This window comes from Cinclus cinclus, chromosome 11 (assembly GCF_963662255.1).
Source record: "Cinclus cinclus chromosome 11, bCinCin1.1, whole genome shotgun sequence".
Taxonomy (NCBI): Eukaryota; Metazoa; Chordata; class Aves; order Passeriformes; family Cinclidae; genus Cinclus; species Cinclus cinclus.
The window spans coordinates 7,178,304-7,194,738 of record NC_085056.1 but is presented as its reverse complement, the minus strand read 5'-3'; the positions used below and the strand labels follow the sequence as shown (position 1 = coordinate 7,194,738).

The following is a 16,435-nucleotide window of genomic DNA, read 5'->3' as shown; positions in this document are numbered from 1 at the left end:
CCTCCAGAGCTGGGGAGCAGAGAGCGGGGGAGGGAACCTTTATTGACAGGAAAGCCGCGCCGGGGACGGATAGGGAGACAATGGCGCCCGGGTTCCCCCCTCAGTCAGTTCTTCAGCTCCCCCAGGCGGAGCCTGGCAAAGTCCGTGGCCAGTTTCAGGGCTTCCTGCAGGCAGCCCACGTTCTTGCCTGTTGCCTGTGCAGAGATGTCCTTTCCGCCGCCTTTGCCGTCCATTAAGCCAGACACTTCCTGCACCCACTGGCTGGCCTTCAGGCCTTTATTTGCAGTCTCCTGGCCAGGAGAAGAAACCCAGCAGTCAGCACTGAACAGCAATCACGCTTCTCCGTGCCTAGCACCCCATTAAGTCCTGACTATTCCCCTTCCCTGCTTGCAAAGCACAAACCATCTTCCCTCACTTCTGCAGCCTGACAGTAAGCCCAAGCACAAAGGCTGTGGCTCTTGCCAAACCCCAATCAGTTCTGGCTGTGTAATGTTAGATAGTTCCTGCCTGGAGTCTGCAGCTCCTCCCCAGAGGCTCAGGGAGAGTCAGACATGCAGTCTTGGCATTACCTGGGGTACTTGACACAGGCAGGTGATCCTGCCAGCTTCGTTATCCACAGCAAAGAGCATAGCAGCAGTCTGGGGGGAATTAGTCTTGAAGAGCTTCAGAGATTCATTCAGGGCCTGGAAGAGAACAAAATCATTGCATGACGAGCCACAACAGCATCCACAGAGACCTCAGGGATTACGAACTGCATTAAACCAGCCAGCAGCACTCTGCAACGTTCCTCCTCCCAAACACGAGCCATCTTCACATTCCTGGCCATGTAGAAGCCTTGGCAGAGGACATAAACCCTGCCTGTGTACCTCAAAGCAGAAAAGAGAAGATACTTTTATTTCCCCACCTTGAGGTATACAGGAATTGGCAAAATCAGCCCCAGAATAAAGCTTTGCCTGAGTGTACTGGCTGGAATGCAAAAAGCTCCTCACAGGAGATGGGAATAGCTGTTCCAAAGGGAGTCAGGACTCAAATGCAGCATGAAGAGCCTGCAAGGGTTATCAGACACAGAAGGCAGGGAAGAAGCAGGGAGACTGCCACACATTCCATTATTCCCAAGGAGACCATCATCCCTCACTCACATGGAGAGCATGATGCAGCATAGAGTGCCAGGAGTGAGTCCTGTGGTGAGCAAAGCAGAGGTGTGTTGCTCTGGGCACACTGGGAACATGCAGCTCTCTGGACTGCCAGCACTACCATTCCATGGGATGCACCCTTCTACCAGGCAAAATGCTGCAACAGCACCCACTGGGAGCAGAAGCATGGGCATCATGGTGATGCTGATGGCCACAGAGAGCGAGCAGGATCAGCTCCAAGACTCTCAGAGAAGAAATTTTAATAGGAAGTTAAGCCCAGAGCAATATAAACACAGGCACAATCAGCCCTCACTGCCTGGCACTTACTGGGCTCAGCACTGTGACACAATGCACACAACAGAGCATTTATTCCAACAGAAAGCACTTGGGAAAAAAACTTGTGTGTGGAGGAGGGAAGGAGGAGATTCAGCCCTGGCCAGGGAAGAACTTGAACCCAGCTGAGCAGACAGCGCTGGGGGCAGCTCTCTGCCTGGCCCTGTCCACACACTCAGCCCAGGACACCACTCCCTGAGCTGATCTGCAGGGGCCACAAGCATCATGACTTTCATGGCTCAGCAGAGCTGCTGTTCTCAATCCATTAAGTGTATTTCAGTGTTGTGACTGCTGCAGGATGAGTCTTATCTGGGACACAGTGGAATTTAACCTGGGCTCCCTATCTACCACCACGTCTGGAAACTCAGGAAGTGGTTCATATCCCACCAACCCTCCAAGCCCATGTGCTAGTCCAGGAGGCAGGACACAAGAGAATATCCCAATTGTGCTTCCCCCTTCTCAGGGACAGCAGGTGGCAAAAGGGACAGCTCTGTGGCCCTGAACTGCCTCCCCAAGTGATGAGAGACCACCCAGCTGCTCCTCAGGCAGAAGGAAGGCTGTTGAGGAGAGATCAGACTTTCCCATACCTTTGCTGAGGCTCCATTTTCCATTTCCATGATGACCCATGGCTGGTTAGGGTGACTCTCAATAACTTGCTTGGTCTTCTCCAGTACCTGAGGACAACAGTGGTCAGCCACTAGACCATCCACACTGTGTATGGGCACAAGAACCACATGGGTAGAGCAGGGACAAAGGCTCCCAAGCTGCCCACATACACCCACAGCCCAACCTGGAGCAGCCTCACACTGAGAAGCCAGGAAGAATATATTCTGACAGGTATGCGGCCTGAAAGACAGCATGTCATGCATGATTCCTCCAGAAAACTCCAGTGGGATCCAGGAGGAAGCCTGCACCCAGGGGCATTGCTAGGGCAGGAATAGGCTGCCATGCTTCAACCCAGCAAACAGGCATGGGGGTAATTCTGCTTCAGGAGGCAGCAGAAGCTGCAAGGCTGAACAGTGTGAGGGGCACTCCCATACATCAATTCTCTTCCATCCTGGACACTAACAGAGCTCCCAAAGGAGCCCACAGCCCTCCCACACTGTCCTTTATTCCCACCCAGGGCTCACTCTTTTCTGGATGTCAGCTTTGCTTGCTCGGTCCAGGTCATCCATTACTTTCTTCAGTGCTTTAACAGCCTCTCTCAATTCATCTTTCTGCCACTGTGGGATAACAGCAGTGGCCAGTGTCTGCAGAAGAGGAGCAGGTAGAGAAGGTTAAAGGTGCCAGCAGTTGTGGCAGGAGATGCAGCATCTCATGAACTCTGCCTCAACTGGCAGAGCCCAGTAAGCTCCACTCCTGTCCCAGTGCCAATGACCTGAGGTAACAGGTGCTGGCTGCAGCACCCATGGGAGGCAGGGCGCTTGGACAGGAGCAAGAAGGTGAACTGAGGCCTCATTAATACCACCCAGTTCTGGCAATCAAGGTCTCATTCACTTTGGGGATGCATCCTCACCTCACCGAGATCTGTGATCTCCTTCTGCACATCCTTGTTGGGAGCTGTCTGGACCTTCACCTTGGCCTCTAGGGCTGACAGTAGTTTCCTGAGGCTGTCGACTTTCCTGAGAGCCTAGGAGAATACAGTCTGAGTTAAATCAAGCTGGAAGATTGAGCAGGCTGGGCTTTTGGTCACCCCAGAGTGCAAAGAGATGAGGAATGCTGGAATGCCCTAGGATGGAGCTTAGTAACTCTTGGGAAGCCACAAGGCCAAGGCAGGCAGCACCTGAACAGAACCAGGGGGTGTGATGCTGGCACCAAAGTGTGATGGGTGCCCAGTCTCTTTTCCTTGCCAGGATTGCCAAGATTCCCCCAAATGAGAAATCATCTCCCCCATGAAACCTTTTTCTCCCACTTTAGGGAGCACCAACCCCCATTCAAAGTCATTGCCTCCTGCACCAGAAGACTAGATTCTCAGACTTCACCACTCTGCTGCTGGCCTTACCAGCTGGTAAGAGCTCTACATCAGCAGTCACTCTGAAAAGCAACCTGAGCTAACCCTGGAGCCATTCCACACAGCCACCCAGGTTTCTCTGCCATGCCTACAGCTGAGACTTCCCCCTCTCTTCCCTGCTCTGACTGTAGTACAGCCAGGGTCTCCAGCACAGTCTCTGCCAACAGCAGCACCCTTTTCCAGGAGTCCCTTGGACGATATTGTGGAAATATGAACAAAAGGAACTTTGGCATAGGGTTAATAGATGGAATTTCACAGAGGATCTCTCCTGCCTACCCTTACCTTCCGAGCTTCAGCCCCGGTGACAGCAACTATCCTCCGAATGCCTTTAGCAATTGCTTCTTCTGAAACAATCACAAAGGGGCCAGCATGGCTGGAGTTCTGCAAGTGCCTTTGGAAAGAACCCAGACAGACCCACAAGAAAGAATTAGAAGTCCACCTCTCATCTCAGCAAGAATCAGCACAGAAATAAGACAAGCTCCTGCCAGGGAAATGCAGAAGTGTGGGGATAGGCAGAAAAAAACAACCTGTGCTAAAAGCAAATGAGTGAGGAAAGATCTGTGCTCCTAGCACTGCCAGAGACCCTGCGTGAGGGCAGGGGCAACACAGGCAGCTTCCTGTCTGCAAAAGGTAATTTAAAGACAGATTGACTCAGGACTAGGAATGCAAAGGCACATCACCACCACCTCTATCTCTGCCCTGGCTCTGTCTGGTGTATGCTTGTGGCACTCCCAGGAGCTCAAGCTCCACAGGAACTCCTTTTCAGCCACCCTGCCACCTTCCCCAGCCTCTCCAGGTACTCACGTCCCTCCGCAGAACTCAATAGAGGTGATGGAGCCCCCAGGGCCAGAGGGGTCAGCCAGCAGCTCCTCTACAGGGATGCCAATGGAAACCACACGGACAGGATCAGGGTAGGTCTCATCAAAAACTGCCCTAAGTCCTTGGATAGCTTTGGCTGCTGCAAGAGGGCAGTCCTTGGCATACACAGTCTGCAGAGGACAGCAAACGGATGAAGGTAAGAGGCAGTCCTGTCAGCTGTGACTGAGGGCCCACATTCACAGGAAATTTCTTCCTCTGAAAGATCCTAAAACTGAAGTCTTGTGCCTTACCTGAGCTGGGGTTTGTTGAGCTGCAAGAATCACAATGTTATTAAAAGATGTCTCATTTTCAAAACTCCCAATAGCACCTGCTCAGACTCCCTGTGTGATACTGCACATGCAAATGGTTCCAAGCAGATTCCAGGATCCTCCAGGATCAGTTCTGACACTTGGCACCAGACAGAGCAATGCTCCTGCCATTGGGGACTCATCACTGGTTGTCTGGGTGTATGCTGTAAACCCAGCCAAGCCTGTAAAACTATTCTGCCAAACTTCCTGGCTCTTGTAGCTGATGTGACACTCCAACCCTAGAGAGGGCTTGAAACCAATGAACAGAACAATCCATATGGGGTTTTACCACTCAAAACTGTCTAAGGTGATGGCAGTCTGTGCACAGTACTGCACCAGCACCTCAGAATCCTCCAGTGCATGCCAAGCTCCCAGCATCACAGAACCTGGACTCAAGGAATACATGTCATCCACACCCACCTTTGACTCCTCAATCATCTGGTTGGCAATCCCTTCAACTTTCTTGATTTCCTGGGTGGACAGGGCTCCCTTGGCCGTGAAGTCGAAGCGCAGCCTGTCTGGTGCCACCAGGGACCCCCTCTGGTCAGCCTCCCCCAGCACCGAGCGCAGGGCGAAGTTGAGGATGTGGGTGGCTGTGTGGTTGCTCATGACTGGCCTCCGCCTGGCCTGAGGGAGGAACCACTGTTAGATGGGGTCCCACACCCTGGAGCCACAACCACCTCAGCAGCTGAAGGGGAGATTAATGCCCTGTTCCAACAGAATCCTAAACATGCTCAGGACACCAGAAACAACTTATCACACCTGCTGCCTTGGAGCATCTGCTCCAAATCTGTGCATGGTACTTTTCCTGGCAGTTCCCTTGTTGGTCCTGTGTGGAGAGAGGCCAAGGACAGACCAGGACACAGATAACTAATCTCTGTTCCTCAGCAGGGAAAAGTACTCCAAAATGGAAACCTTCCCTCTTCCTCTAAAGGTGCTGCCTCTATAGGGAATGTCTGGAATGGGGCAGACAGCCCAGGCTTTCTGCTGCTGTCCCCAGGCAGTGGAGCACCACATATGCTCTCCCTGCGAGTCATGACCCAAAATGTGTTTCTGCCTGTGATCAGCAAACCCAGCAAGAGTGGCTCTGATCTAGCTGGGCATTATCTGCCTTGTGTCAGGAAGAAAGCCAGGTGTGAAGCAGGAGAGACTTGGAGTCAGCCACACACTCCTTGATCGTGTGCTATGGAGAAAGCAGGACCCAAACATCAGGGCCCCAGAGTGGCACTGATGAAAAGAAACAAGACAAAATCCAGAGAAAAGAGACAAGCCCATGTGTTACACCATGTTTTAACTCACCTCATCGATAGTCAGGTGGACCTGATCTCCTACTTTCAAGCTCCCATACAGAGTTCCTATGTGGAGCACATAGCCTCCTCTGACCTGAACATTCTTCACAGTGAATTCCGTTTTCTGTACAAAGAGGGAAATGCCCCATGTGAGCAGGGTGAGAGGCCAAGGGGAGACATCATCCAGCCAGAGGTCTGAGCTCCAACTGTAAAGGCCCCAGCTGTAAGCCAGAGTGGTGTGTGTGCTGGAGAAAGCTGAGTGTCACCAGGCACAGCACACAGCAAAGTGGAGAAGTGAATGAAGGTGTGGCACAGTTATGGGGCACATAAAGAGTTCCCCACCTCAGCTTCCCATCTTGGCTTGAGAGCACTGCCCTTGGGCTTGGCAATCCCAGCACCACCACCACAGGCACCCACATTCTGGTGACAGCAGCACAGAACTGAGCTCCCCAAGGAACAAGGGGAACAAAACTCCAGCACATCCATGCCATGCTGCACCCCCAGAAAGGAACCCTGTGCAATGTGTGGCACCTAACATGGATGGGAAATTGCTGGAGCTTGCTTGGCCCCTTCTCCCCTCTGCCCAGGCCCCAAGTTATACTGAGTCTAGCAAAAGGCTCTCAGGCCAACTCACATCCTCCTTGCTGTCGTCATCCTTGACCATGTAGCCCTGGTCATAGATCTGCCCACCCTGCTCAGCGTAGAAGCAGGTCCGGTCCAGTACTACCCCACATTCCTGGCCAGTGGATACCTCCTCCACAAACTTCTTCTCCCTGCGGATGGCTTTCACTGTGGCCACAAGGCTCCCGAAATCTGCCACCGGGATGACAGGCAGTGTCAGTAAAAGAGGAAAACCTTGTAGACACCACATGGGAGCAGAATCATAGTAACATGTCCCAGTTACTGCAGGAGCTCATGGCAGCTAACACATTTTCAGGGGATAAGGAGAGAGGAGTAAGGCAACAGTTAGATGGAAATTTTAATGAGTGCCCTCCAAGGCAGGGACTGTCACTGCCTTTCACACCTATGCAGCAAAAGTGAGCAGCACACATGGCTATGAGCCTGCTGCCTCCTGAATCTCCACCAAATCAAAAAACTAGCAGGAAGAGCCAGAGCAAACAAGCCAAAGACCCTCCAACAGGCCAAGCAGAAACTGCAGTCTCCTGCAGCACTGGCAAAGGAGTAGCTGAGAAACACCAACATAGGAGTGTGGAGACATAAAACTGCAGGAACAGGAACTCACTTAATTTGGCAACAGCAGTACAGTAGCCCCTGAACAGTCTGTCCTCTTTTTCTGCTCAATTAGTAACAAGCAGGCTATTCACCTGCATAGCTCTCCACTTCAAACCCCATGTCCCAGGAATGGGGAGCCCAGAGGTACATGCCAGGGAAGGTTTAGTAGCAGAACATGATTGTGAGGTTTTTCCATACCATAGGTACCACTTGGATCTGAAGCATAGTTGTACTTTGGTGAGTCATCTGTCACCTCCAGCCCTTGGGCTCTTAGCTCTTCAATGGCATAGATGTCCAGCATGAGGAGATCCTCCCCTCCAGCACCCTTGCCTTGGGATTTGAGCTGCCAATGAACAAGGTTTGAGAAACTACCTGCCAAATACCAAGGTTTAAGAAACACCAATGCATGCCAGCCTAGTTGAACATTTCACTCACATCCCCCACCACTCCCCAATTTAGAGCTCTGCCCTGGGAAGCTGTGCGCCAGCACCTAGAGTGTGCCAATTTTTCTGGCTTCAGAGCAGCCAGTTCCAGCATGCAGACCAAGTGAGCCTGAGCCCAGTAAGGACAAGGCAAGTATCCAGCTGGTCAATGCCACTCCTTGCTGCTGCAGCAAACATACTGAGAAATGCACCCAAGCTGCAGGCCTTCCTGAATACTAATCTGTGGACAAGAAAACATTTCCCTAACCAGAAAAGGACAGCAGAGGTGCTCCCAGCACTCTACTATCTCTGTCCGAAGGCTGAGCTCAAGGTTCCAGGCTTTGCTAGTGAGCAAAACCAACCCCAGCTGTACAGAAAGGATGTGTCCCACAGCAACTGCAGTTGTCCTGGTTTTTTTCCCACAGGACAAACCATGGGGCATACAGGGTGTGAGCAGACTCAGTGAGAAAGGAGCAACTCATGACTGCAAACTGCAAGGAAGGGAATTTTACCTACCCACTCATAAACTAGCTTCCCTTGGAGCTGTTACCCACCTGAGCATTTTTCCGCTCTTCTTCAAAGCCCTCCATGTCTACAACAAGGCCCTTCTCCTCTGCAATCAGCCCAGTGAGATCTGCAGGGAATCCGTAGGTGTCATACAGCAGCCAGGCAGTGTCACCTGCAGAGAAAGGGCAAAGCAGTCACCTCTCATATTCCATGAGACACTGGTCCCTTCTGGGGCCCCCCTCTGGCAGGACAGTGAACAGGTCTGGAGAACATGAACATCCAAAAGGCTCCTCCCTGACAGCAGAGATGTGTGTCTGGGCAGCTTAAGAACCTGAGCAAGTGAGCACAGGCCAGAGGAGAGACGGGTGCTTCAACTCTGAGAGATGATTTCTGACTCCAAATTTGTCCCTCAACCACCTTCCACCACCTTTAACTGTCCCACTCTTTCCCTTCCCCCAACTTCCCTAAGCCCTTATGTGATCCTGGATAATAAACGCCTTTTGCTGCATCCAGACAGAAGTCACAGCCTTACCAGGAATGACTTTACTGTCCCCAAGGCTCTGGATCTTCCTGTCCAGGATGCGACGGCCTCTGCTCAGTGTTTTCAGGAACTGATCCTCTTCTTCATTGATAATGTCCTTTACCATATCTGGGTCCTTTTTCAGCTCAGGAAAGGCATCTCCCTGCAGATCCAAGAGGAGGAGCCCTTCAACATGGAGATCTGCACACCTCAGCAGAGGAAATCTTCAGCAGATACAACGGAATAGGAGAACTTACCAGTGACTGCACCACCACATCAACCAAAGTAGCAAAGAAACCCTTGGGGGCATTGAGCTTCTCATGGGAATAGCGCACAGCCCGTCGGAGAATCCGCCTCAGCACATACCTAGGGAACAGTAGAGCCCCTCATGCAAATGTTACACATCTGAGTTGCTCTCAGGGGCTCCACTAGCATCCACCTATCAGCACCCCCTCCCAGGACCAAAAGCACAGGGTTTTCTATTCTCGTTTTCTCTCAAGCTACTGTTCATGGCAGCAGCAAGGCACAGGTAAGGTGCTAGGCCCCAGCTCCAAGACCCACATTCACTGTGCACTTATGGAGTCCACTGGCACCTGCAGCACAGCCCCCCAGCCAAAAACTTCTTGCTTTTTCAACAGCAACACTGCACCAAGATGGGCTTTGTGCCTTTCTGCCCACAGTCATCTTATGTGGGGGCTGGCACAGCAGCAGTGGTGCTCACAAGAACCTTCAGACTTGTGCATCATGGCCTTTTGGGTGAATCTTACTCCAGCAATTCGAGCATCAAATATGCCGAGGAAACACTCAGCTATCCACTGCTTTAATGATGAATCCAATGAGATTCCAGAGAAACAGGAGATCCCAGAGCCTTAAGGGAAGCCACACAAACCAGAATGGGAGTAGTGACAATACAGCAGCTCCTTCTTACCCTCTGCCAGTGTTGTCAGGCCTGCCCCCATCCGAGAGGGCCAGGGTGATGGTGCGTGCGTGGTCAGCCAGCACACGGTACGCCATGTCAATTCCATCAGCATCCTCGGCCCCGACCTGCCCCAGGTACGGCCTGGCACCTGTGCCCTTTGCAGAGGAGAAGGCAGTGGGCAGAGGGTACAATTACTGACGGTGGCACCATGGCAGAATTACAGGGAAGGGCCTCATAAGCCAAGCCCACCCCACAGCCACAGAGAGAGGAGAATATTCCTCTTGGAAAGAGGCGATTTAGTGAGCCTAGGTAAAGCACAGAGCTGTGGCCTCTGCATGGTGCCAGGGCCCGTGTTTCAATGGCCAAAAGCTCTCCAAACCAGAGGGAAGAAAGTCCAGTTTATCCCATCATTAAGAGCCCAAGAGAGAGGAAGAGGGAGAGGGTACAGGGAAATCATCTGTTTTGCACACTGGCTCAAGGACTCCAATCTGGCATAACCTGCCCAGCCAAGAAACCTTTCAAATTCTGTCCCACAGGAGATGGTCCCAGCTTCCCTCTTTTAGGATGGTTTCCTCCATAGCCTAGAGAAAGATACTGCTGTAACCATGTACTACTTGCACATGGTGCAAACCTCCTGTAATGGGCACAGTCCCTCCAGCCAGGCTCCCAGCACGTGGCAGGAAGGCAGACAAGGACAAAGGAGCTGTGTTTCACCAGCAGACTTAACACTGAAAAAAGGCAGCTTTCCAATTCCGACTCTGGAGCATGGCACCTCACTCCTTAGAGGTAGCAGGAGCTTAAGCTCTTCTCCCTGCATTTTATCCAGTATGATCTATAGCCAGGAAGCTCTGCCTCCTCCACGGAGGAAAAAAAAAAGCCTCAGATCTGCATACAGAACTTCCAGCATGGGTAATGTGGTTCCCACCGAGGACAGCACAGCAACAGCACACAGGTTCTGCAAGTGACTGTAGTGGTTTATGGCAAAGCACTCCTGGCTAAGGGAATTTTCTACAGATCAGCATGTTCCAGGTGTGAGACTGAAGGACAAATTGATTCTGGGTTAGCAGTACCACGTGCTGTTTAGCACATGGCAGAAAGATGGCACTTGGCCATGTTGGACTGCAGAGTATCTCCCACTGGGAGACGACCAAGGAGTGTCCATCAGGACAGTTCACAGAAACTGGGAAAGCTGCACCACTCACTGTCCAGTTTTCCCCTGGAAACATGTCCCAGAGCAGCAATTACTCTGCCAGCCTGGGTTCCTACCCTCAGCAAAGTGCAAATGTGTGGGGCTCACAGCAGCTGGGAAAGCAGAGACCATCCTGTCCAACCAGTCCTGCACATCTCCCCAAGGCTTCAGTTCATACCTTTTGGATGGCTTCAAAGTAAGGAAGGAAAAGGTCAGTGTCATAGTTAGACATCTTGTTCTGCAGCACAGAGACCAGCCTCTCCAGGCCCATCCCAGTATCAATACTTTTCTTAGGAAGGGGTTTCAGTGTCCCATCAGCTTCCCTACCAAAGAAAGGTGAGATGTTATGAATGGAGGCTCTGCAGAGGGAATCCCATTTCTTTCTTCATCTCTGTAAGATTTAGTTCCGTCAGATTTGTGACACAGGCCCATACACAAGCCACACAAAGGACAACTTTGATAAAATATAGTTAACAAGACCCTCAGCAGAAACTTAGACCCAGACCAGACAACAACTTATTCCCTACTGAACTCCTGGCAGATAAACAGAGAAAATATTCTCAGTTTGTCCCAAAAGCAACATGACCAACCCCTTCTGTACCAGTAGGTAAGGGGACAGAGCATCACAAAGTGCTCAGCTCCTGGATAACTGGGAATGGCAAGCAAGCATGGGCAGCTGAAAGAACACATAGCCCAAGCAGCCTCCCAAACTGAGCTGGAGCAACCTGGCTCACCTGGAAGCTGCAAGCAGGTCTGGCTCACCTATTGAACTGTATGAACACCAGGTTCCAGATTTCCAGGACATTGGGGTCATCCTGATTGACCAGGTGTGAAGCATCTCTGTCCCCAATCCGGTCATAGTGGATCTCGCTGCAAGGGCCACAGGGCCCGGTGTCTCCCATTTCCCAGAAATTATCTTTCATACTGCCAGGCAGAATCCTGCCCTCAGCCAGCCTGCAAGAAGAAATTTATTGAGAGACTAACTAAAAGAATTCCCCAAACTAAAGGCTATGCCAAAGAAACCACAGCTCACTAATTCCCTAGAGGTGCTGATGAATTCCTAGTGTCTTTAGACAGATCAATCCAAGAACTTAATGCTCAGGAGCCCTGCTGAGGGGATCAAGTGAACACTGGCACCTGGCAGTCATCCCAGGTGGAGACAGAGACTTACACAAAACCTCAGTAAAGCCATCAGCAAGAAGACACTGATGGGATGAAGATCCTCTCCTATGAGAAAAGGCTGAGAGAATTTGGACTGTTCAGCATGGAGAAGAGGAGGCTCTGGGATTACCTTGTGGCCTTTCAGTACCTAAAGAGGACAACAAGAAATCTGGAGAGGACCTGTTTTAGAAGGGCGTGGAGTGATAGGAAAAGGGCTTTAAACTGACAGAGGGCAGATACATATTATATATTATAAACCAATTCTTCCCTGTAAGCATGGTGAGGCAGTGGAATAGGCTGCCCAGTGAAGCTGTGTCTGCCCTACCCCTGGAAGAATTCAAGACTAGGTTGGACACGGCTTGGAACAAGGTGAATTGTAAGGTCCATTCCAACCCAAATCATTCCACAGTTCTATGATTCCATGATCTTCTCAAATGCTGTCAGTGGCAGCACACTGGGCAGGACATCCCATCCACCTGACCAAGCAGGACTCTTAAGCTTACACAAGAGATTTTGAAACCAGAGCTCCCAGTATCTTGTATCTAATATCAGTACTTCCCTTTGGTTTGGAAGCTCCACCACCCTACAAATGTTACAAACTTCAATTTTGTTAAAGCCTCCTGTTATATGTGTTCTGACACATAACACAGGCTATCACTGAGTCATAGAAACATTTAAGTTGGAAAAGACCTTTCAGATCATCAAGTCCAACCATTACTCCAATACTGCCAAACTCACTACTAAACCATGCCCCAAAGTGCCACAGCTACACAGCTTTAAAATCCCTCCAGAAATGGCGACTCCACAATTGCTCTGACAGCCTGTTCTGTTCTGGTTCTATGAAGAATTCTTTCCTAATATCCAAGCCAAATAAATTACTATTGCTCATCAAAACATGCACCTGCCTCAGTGAAAGGCCTTACCCCAAATCCAACCAGATCTGCTTGCACTCCAGGTCTGGCTGCAGTCCTGCAGCCTCATTTCCACCAAAGTAAGTAACATAGAGTCTTTCAGCAGGGATGCCAAACTCCTTGGTGAGAAGTTCCAGTGCCAGTTTACAAGCAAGTTCCTGCAGAAGGAACCATGAGGTCGGCAAGTGAATGCAAAGACAGCTTCTCTTCAACATCCAAAATACTGGCTACTATAGGTAACAGCAGCTGAAAACTTTCTGACTTTTGACATAAGAGAAAAATTAATACATACAGTGAAGAGGGCACAAGAAACATCTCATATGACTGTCTTGATGAAGCCAAGTTAACTCCTAGCATGTTCACTGCCTCCAAAAAGCCTTTTAATTCTGACCTTGAAAACTACACTAGCAAGAAACTTGGGAAAGGAAATCATAATTGTATCATCACTCCTGTTTGAAGGTCAGTCATGGCAGCATAGCACATGTTAGTCCCCAAGACTCCAAACTAGCAGAGTTAATTTAATCACCTTTATAAAACTTAAGTAATTAATCTCAAATCATTCTGCAGGGTTGGGGCAGCTTCCAAGCTCATTTATTCCAAAGGAACCACATGCACCTCTGTGCCAACATATTCTCCTTCCTCTTGGCAACTGCTCTGCTGAGTTTACAGAGATGGATAAATCTCGCAAAAGATTCAGAGCTGCACCCACTGTTTTACCTTGAAATAATCCCCAAAGGACCAGGACCCCAACATCTCAAAGAAGGTGTGGTGGTAAACATCTTTCCCCACGTCATCCAGGTCGTTGTGCTTGCCCCCTGCTCTGATGCACTTCTGAGTGTTGGTGGCTCTGCTTAGTTTAGCGAGCGGGTGTGAGGGGTCGATGGTATTGAGGAAGATGGGTTTGAACTGAGAGGAGAGAATAAAAGGCAAATGAACTGCTAGAAACGTTGAGAAAATGAGAAGAGCACTCAGAGCCTGTTTTCAAATGTTGTAAGCAACAGCAAGGCAGAGTCATTTATGTCATGATACCACTAATTTGAACATACCCAAAGCACCTTTCAGAAACAAACCTGCTGCTCCTGTCCATGAGGAGGCTCATGGACAGCACTTGCACACATACAGGTGTTCCTAGGGCCCACTAAACCCCATGCCTTCCAAAGGGACTGAAAGCTGTCAGATTCACAGCTACCAAAAAATAAACTGGGTGCAGTTACTGATCTGCAGAGCCTTTGCAGCATCCTAGTCTCAGCCACTCTTTAGACACCATTAGTCATTTGTACCAGTGTGCACAATCTGCTGTGGTACCAAGGAACCAAGACTGGCAGAGCTCTCACCACAGGATCCTCTTCCAGTGCTCTTGCAAATTTTATGAGAGCACAGAGGGCTCCAGAGGACACACCAATCATCTCTCTGTGACCAGAAGGAAGGTGTAGAAAATAGTAATTTTCTCAACAGCTCTGCAGACAGCTTCACAGATACCAACAAGATATATTTGTAGGACTGCAGTGCCAGGGTGGGAATCCTACCTGATTCATACCAGCATTGGCAAAGAGCAGTGTGGGGTCATCCAGGGGGATTGTAGAAGATGAGTGCACATAGGTGTGGTTGTTTTCCCTGAAGAAGTCAATGAACCGTTGCCGGATCTGGCTGGCAGTGAGCGGGGTCTCCATCTGGAAGCTGGAAGTTGCCACTGTCCAAAGCAAGTGGCAGGAAAGTGGCAAAACCTTGGTGCCGTCTGAACAAACAACAATAAACAACATTCCAGTGAACATCAGCATCATTGTCTCAAACTCATGAAGGGGTCTCCTCACACTGTTAAGTATTCACTGACACTTCAGTTCAACCATCAATCTGCCCCAGGTAGTGGTGGCTCAACCCAAAATTCCCTCTCCCCCATACTCCCTCATTTCTGGGGCTCCACCTCAAGTTACCAGATGTTTGAAAACACATAGTTATAAAATATCAAATTCACATGGATACTAAACTTAGTAGGTTGTGTTTGCCTTGATGGGGACAGAGGGACTGCCAAGTCACGAAAGTACTCAAGGTGATTAAGTGCAGCGAGGAGACATCATTACGGCCTTCCAGTACTTAAGGAAATTTTTCATTTTACAAAAATGACAAATACCAACTTTTTACACAGGCAGATAATGATATGACAAGGGGGAACAGTTTTAAACTGGAAGAGGAGAGATTTAGGTTAGATGTTAGGAAGAAATTCTTCCCTGCATGGGTGGTAAAGACGTGGCACAGACTGCCAAGAGAAGATGTGGCTTCCCCATCCTTGGAAGTGTTCAAGGCCAGATTGGATGGGGCTTGGAGCATCACTGTGTAGTGGAAGGTGTCCCTGCCTATGACAGGGGTGTTAGAACCAGGTGGGCTTTCAGGTACCTTCCAATCCAAAGAATTCTGTGATTCAGTGACTAAATCATAGAACAGACAAGTTTGAAAATGACCCCTGAATATAACCTTGTCCACCCTCCCTGCTCAAAGCAGAGCCAGCTCCAGGGATTTCTGGAAGCCTTCCTTAAGGGAACCCACATCCCCACACGCACAGCAGAGGCAAGTGACAACCTGGAGGGCAGCACCGCCCGTGTCCTGCGGGTACACACGGCTGTCCCTGACAGCTCAGCGCAATGCGGATCCACGGAGGGAAGCAGATCCCGCAGCCTGCTGCGGCGCGGAGACACGGGAATTCCCCATAGGAGAAAGGCCTGGGAGTATTCACAGCACAGAATCAATTAGGTAGGAAAAATCCTCTGAGATCATCGAGTCCAACCTCGATGCTGCAGGAGGGAAGGACCCGAGGTGGGGAGAACCAAGCATAGCAGCGGCCCCAGGACCTATGACAGCCTCTGCGCAGACACACCCGCTCTCCAGTGCCCGAGGAGGGGTGAGGGCACAGCGGTGTCCGGAAGCGCCGCCGGCCGCCCGGCATCCCCCCGCGGGCCCGCATGGGGCGCGACCGGCGCACCGCCACCGCCACCCTCCCGCCCTGCCTTCTCCGTGCCCCTCTCCCCTTTCTCCGCGGGTCTCGGGCTGGTCACGAAAGCCAAACCTATCAGCCCGGAGCTCCGCAGGCCCCTCGGGCCGTACCTGCGCGACCACCGCCGCCGCACTATCCGCTGCTCCGGCCGCGCCGCAGCTCCCGCTCCGCCCCGCCCCTCCGCCGGAGGCCACCTCCCATTGGTTGCGGGGGCTGCCACTCTTCTGCCAGCCCCACCCATCCGCGCGGCGCCCCGCCCCGGCTGATGCAATGGCGGGACACGGCGGTCACGTGACGCGGGCGGGATGAAGCCTCACTGAGCGCCGCCATTTTAGGGGCGCCCGCCCTGCAGGCGCAAGGATGTTGCCCCAAAAATCAACTTCGTTCCATGGTGTGCGACGAGCCGATAATGACACTCGAGTGAGACATTGTTTATTTCAGAGCTGCCCCAGCCTGGGTGCTCAGTGGTATTCCACAAATCCAGCACACCCCAGCGGACTTTCCATGCTGTAATTTATATACAGAAATTCAGGGTTAGTAACTTCCCAAGCACAGCCCTTCTGTTAGGATATACTCGTACCTTCCACACAAATCATGTAACCCCGGCTAACTTCTACTCATGCTCAGGGGAAAGGTCTACGCGTGAGGAGGGTCT

General features: G+C 51.0%; 1 protein-coding gene across 1 annotated transcript; it reads right to left on the bottom strand.

The window, feature by feature from the left end:
• Positions 1-23: 23 nt before the first annotated feature.
• AARS1 (alanyl-tRNA synthetase 1) lies at positions 24-15,947 on the bottom strand. Its single transcript, XM_062499724.1, has 21 exons — positions 15,891-15,947; positions 14,321-14,529; positions 13,512-13,700; positions 12,807-12,952; positions 11,485-11,676; positions 10,901-11,045; positions 9,543-9,688; positions 8,872-8,980; positions 8,627-8,777; positions 8,142-8,266; positions 7,364-7,508; positions 6,567-6,745; positions 5,943-6,056; positions 5,064-5,270; positions 4,282-4,466; positions 3,760-3,868; positions 2,983-3,096; positions 2,597-2,716; positions 2,054-2,140; positions 570-683; positions 24-290 (listed from the first exon to the last, which is right to left on the bottom strand). Exons 2-21 carry the CDS (start codon positions 14,462-14,464, stop codon positions 105-107), a joined length of 2,907 nt encoding a protein of 968 aa, XP_062355708.1. The 5' UTR covers positions 14,465-14,529; positions 15,891-15,947; the 3' UTR covers positions 24-104.
• Positions 15,948-16,435: the final 488 nt, after the last annotated feature.